The sequence below is a fragment of the Haliaeetus leucocephalus genome, unplaced genomic scaffold (assembly GCF_000737465.1).
Source record: "Haliaeetus leucocephalus isolate CR32 unplaced genomic scaffold, Haliaeetus_leucocephalus-4.0 Scaffold932, whole genome shotgun sequence".
Taxonomy (NCBI): Eukaryota; Metazoa; Chordata; class Aves; order Accipitriformes; family Accipitridae; genus Haliaeetus; species Haliaeetus leucocephalus.
The window spans coordinates 9546259-9548438 of NW_010973368.1; the positions used below are offsets into that span (position 1 = coordinate 9546259).

Here is a 2180-nt window from a genome sequence, read left to right on the forward strand (position 1 = left end):
AGCTTAATTGCTGATGCATGGCAACTGCAATTCTTAGAGGAAAGAAGTGTAAATGAAAAATTGTGAGACACTGTCCACTTCACATGAGTCTAAGTGACACCCTGGCAGATTCTCCTGTGCATGCAGCAATAGCCTGCCAGGTTTCACATGAAGGTTCCTGGGACATGTGGTGAGCTTTGCTGGAATAGCACAGTTGATGGCAAGTTCTTGGGGGATCGTATACAAAGGAGGGGAGGCGAAGCAGGGAAGCGTGAGAATGCAACAAGACAAGAGAGTGATTTGCAATAGGGAGACATATCAGCCACACATTCTCCTCTTCTGAGCAGATCCCAACATCTAGCGGTACCTGAATCCCTGTCTTTCTATCCTTGTCTCTCCATTGACTTAGGGGGAGGAGGTTATTCAGGATAAAAAATCTACCATATTCATATGACCAAAACCTTATTCTGCTCACCAGAATAATAGAAAGTGAACTTCTGATCTCCCTTGACTCCCGCAAGAGACACCTGAGATTGCAGGACCCTACCCCTCTGGACGAGTCTTAACTGCTGATCCTGCTTCTGCTGTAGAAGCTCATCTAACTGACCTTCACCACCTTAGACGTTTGGGTTCCTCTTCCTATGCACTCCTAACTCTAGAAGTGTTTAAAATCTCTGATCGCCTACAAACACAGTTTCTTTCTTCTAAAAAAAAAGACACCCACCAAGAAGCCCATAAAAAAAACCAAAAATGTTGTCATAACTGACATTTTTTCTTTTTGGTAACAGAAGGCTGGAATCTTACCAACCACATCCTGAAGAACTAACAGATGACCACCCATCAGACTGAAGAGGGGTTTTTACTGCATCCAGGCTGGAATTAGCCCAAAGATACTACTCGTGTTGGACGATGAACAACACTGCTAAGTGCCATGATGATCACACCCTGGATAAATATTTGTTTCCATTTGTGTACAGCATTGTGATGATGATCAGTGTTCCCATCAACTGCATATCCCTCTATGCATCTTGCATTCAGGCAAGGAAAAAGAATGAGTTAGCAGTCTACATCTTCAGCCTGTCCCTAGCTGACCTTTTGTACTCTCTGATACTGCCTCTGTGGATTGATTATGCATGGAATGGAGATAACTGGAGGCTCTCTGCCTTGCTTTGTCAGATTTCTGCCTTCCTTATGTATATGAATTTCTACACCAGCACTGCATTCCTTGCTTGCATCTCTGTTGACAGGTACCTGGCATTAGTTCACCCCTTGAAGCTCCAGCACTTGCGCACAAGAAGATTTTCATTGATTGTCAGCCTAATTGTTTGGTTTCTGGAAAGCATCTTGAATTCAGTCATATTGGTGAACAAAGAAGTATTCAATGATCCTTGCAATTTCACTAATCATACGTTATGCTATGATAAATACCCCCTGGAATGGTGGCAGGCATGGATAAATTTATTCCGGATATGCTCAGGGTACCTGGTCCCTTTGCTAATCATTGTGTTTTGCTACTATAAAATCTACCAAGTAGTGAGGTGTAATCAAGCCACAGTAGATGAAGAAAAGAAAAAAGTGAGGAAACTTATTCTGAATATCACAGTTACTTTCATTGTTTGCTTCACTCCTTATCACGTTATATTGCTTATTCGCAGCATCAGAGAACCTTACACCACTGATCTACAGCTTTTGCAGTTGATGTATAAGGTTTACAGAATCACACAGGCCTTAACAAGTTTGAATTGCATTGCCGATCCCATTCTTTACTGCTTTGTGAGTGAAAATGCACGAACAGACATACTGAATTTGCTCAGGTGTTGCTTGTGCCTACGAAAACGTGAGGGAGACCAAGTGAAAGACCATGCTCTGTACAGTTCTCCTACAAAGAACAGTGTGCTGATCACATACAGAACGTGAAATGGACACTGTCGAAAAATGTCTGAGCAAGCACATTCAACACAAAATTGGATGACCTAAAGGGGAAAGAAAGAAAAATTCTTCCCCCAGTCTGTACCTAGGAAATACCCCAGCAGTCACAGATACTAATCTAAGTGAAACCAGTAGCTGGAGCTAATAAGAACTTATTACAGGGTCAATGAAATCAATGGAGTATCAACACGTATCTTTAAATCAGGCATGGTACATAAATCAATGTCAACAAACAAATGCATAGTCAAGAAAGATGACCATGACACACTGAC

At 41.9% G+C, this 2180-nt stretch overlaps 1 protein-coding gene across 1 annotated transcript; it reads left to right on the plus strand.

Moving 5' to 3' along the window:
* Positions 1-888: 888 nt before the first annotated feature.
* Positions 889-1896, plus strand: GPR65 (G protein-coupled receptor 65). The gene has a single exon (XM_010584011.1). The coding sequence runs from the start codon at positions 889-891 to the stop codon at positions 1894-1896; it is 1008 nt and encodes a 335-aa protein (XP_010582313.1).
* The last annotated feature ends 284 nt before the right edge of the window (positions 1897-2180 follow it).

Coding starts and splice junctions, on each gene's coding strand:
- GPR65 (XM_010584011.1), top strand. CDS start 889: ATGAACAACACTGCTAAGTGCCATGATGATCACACCCTGGATAAATAT.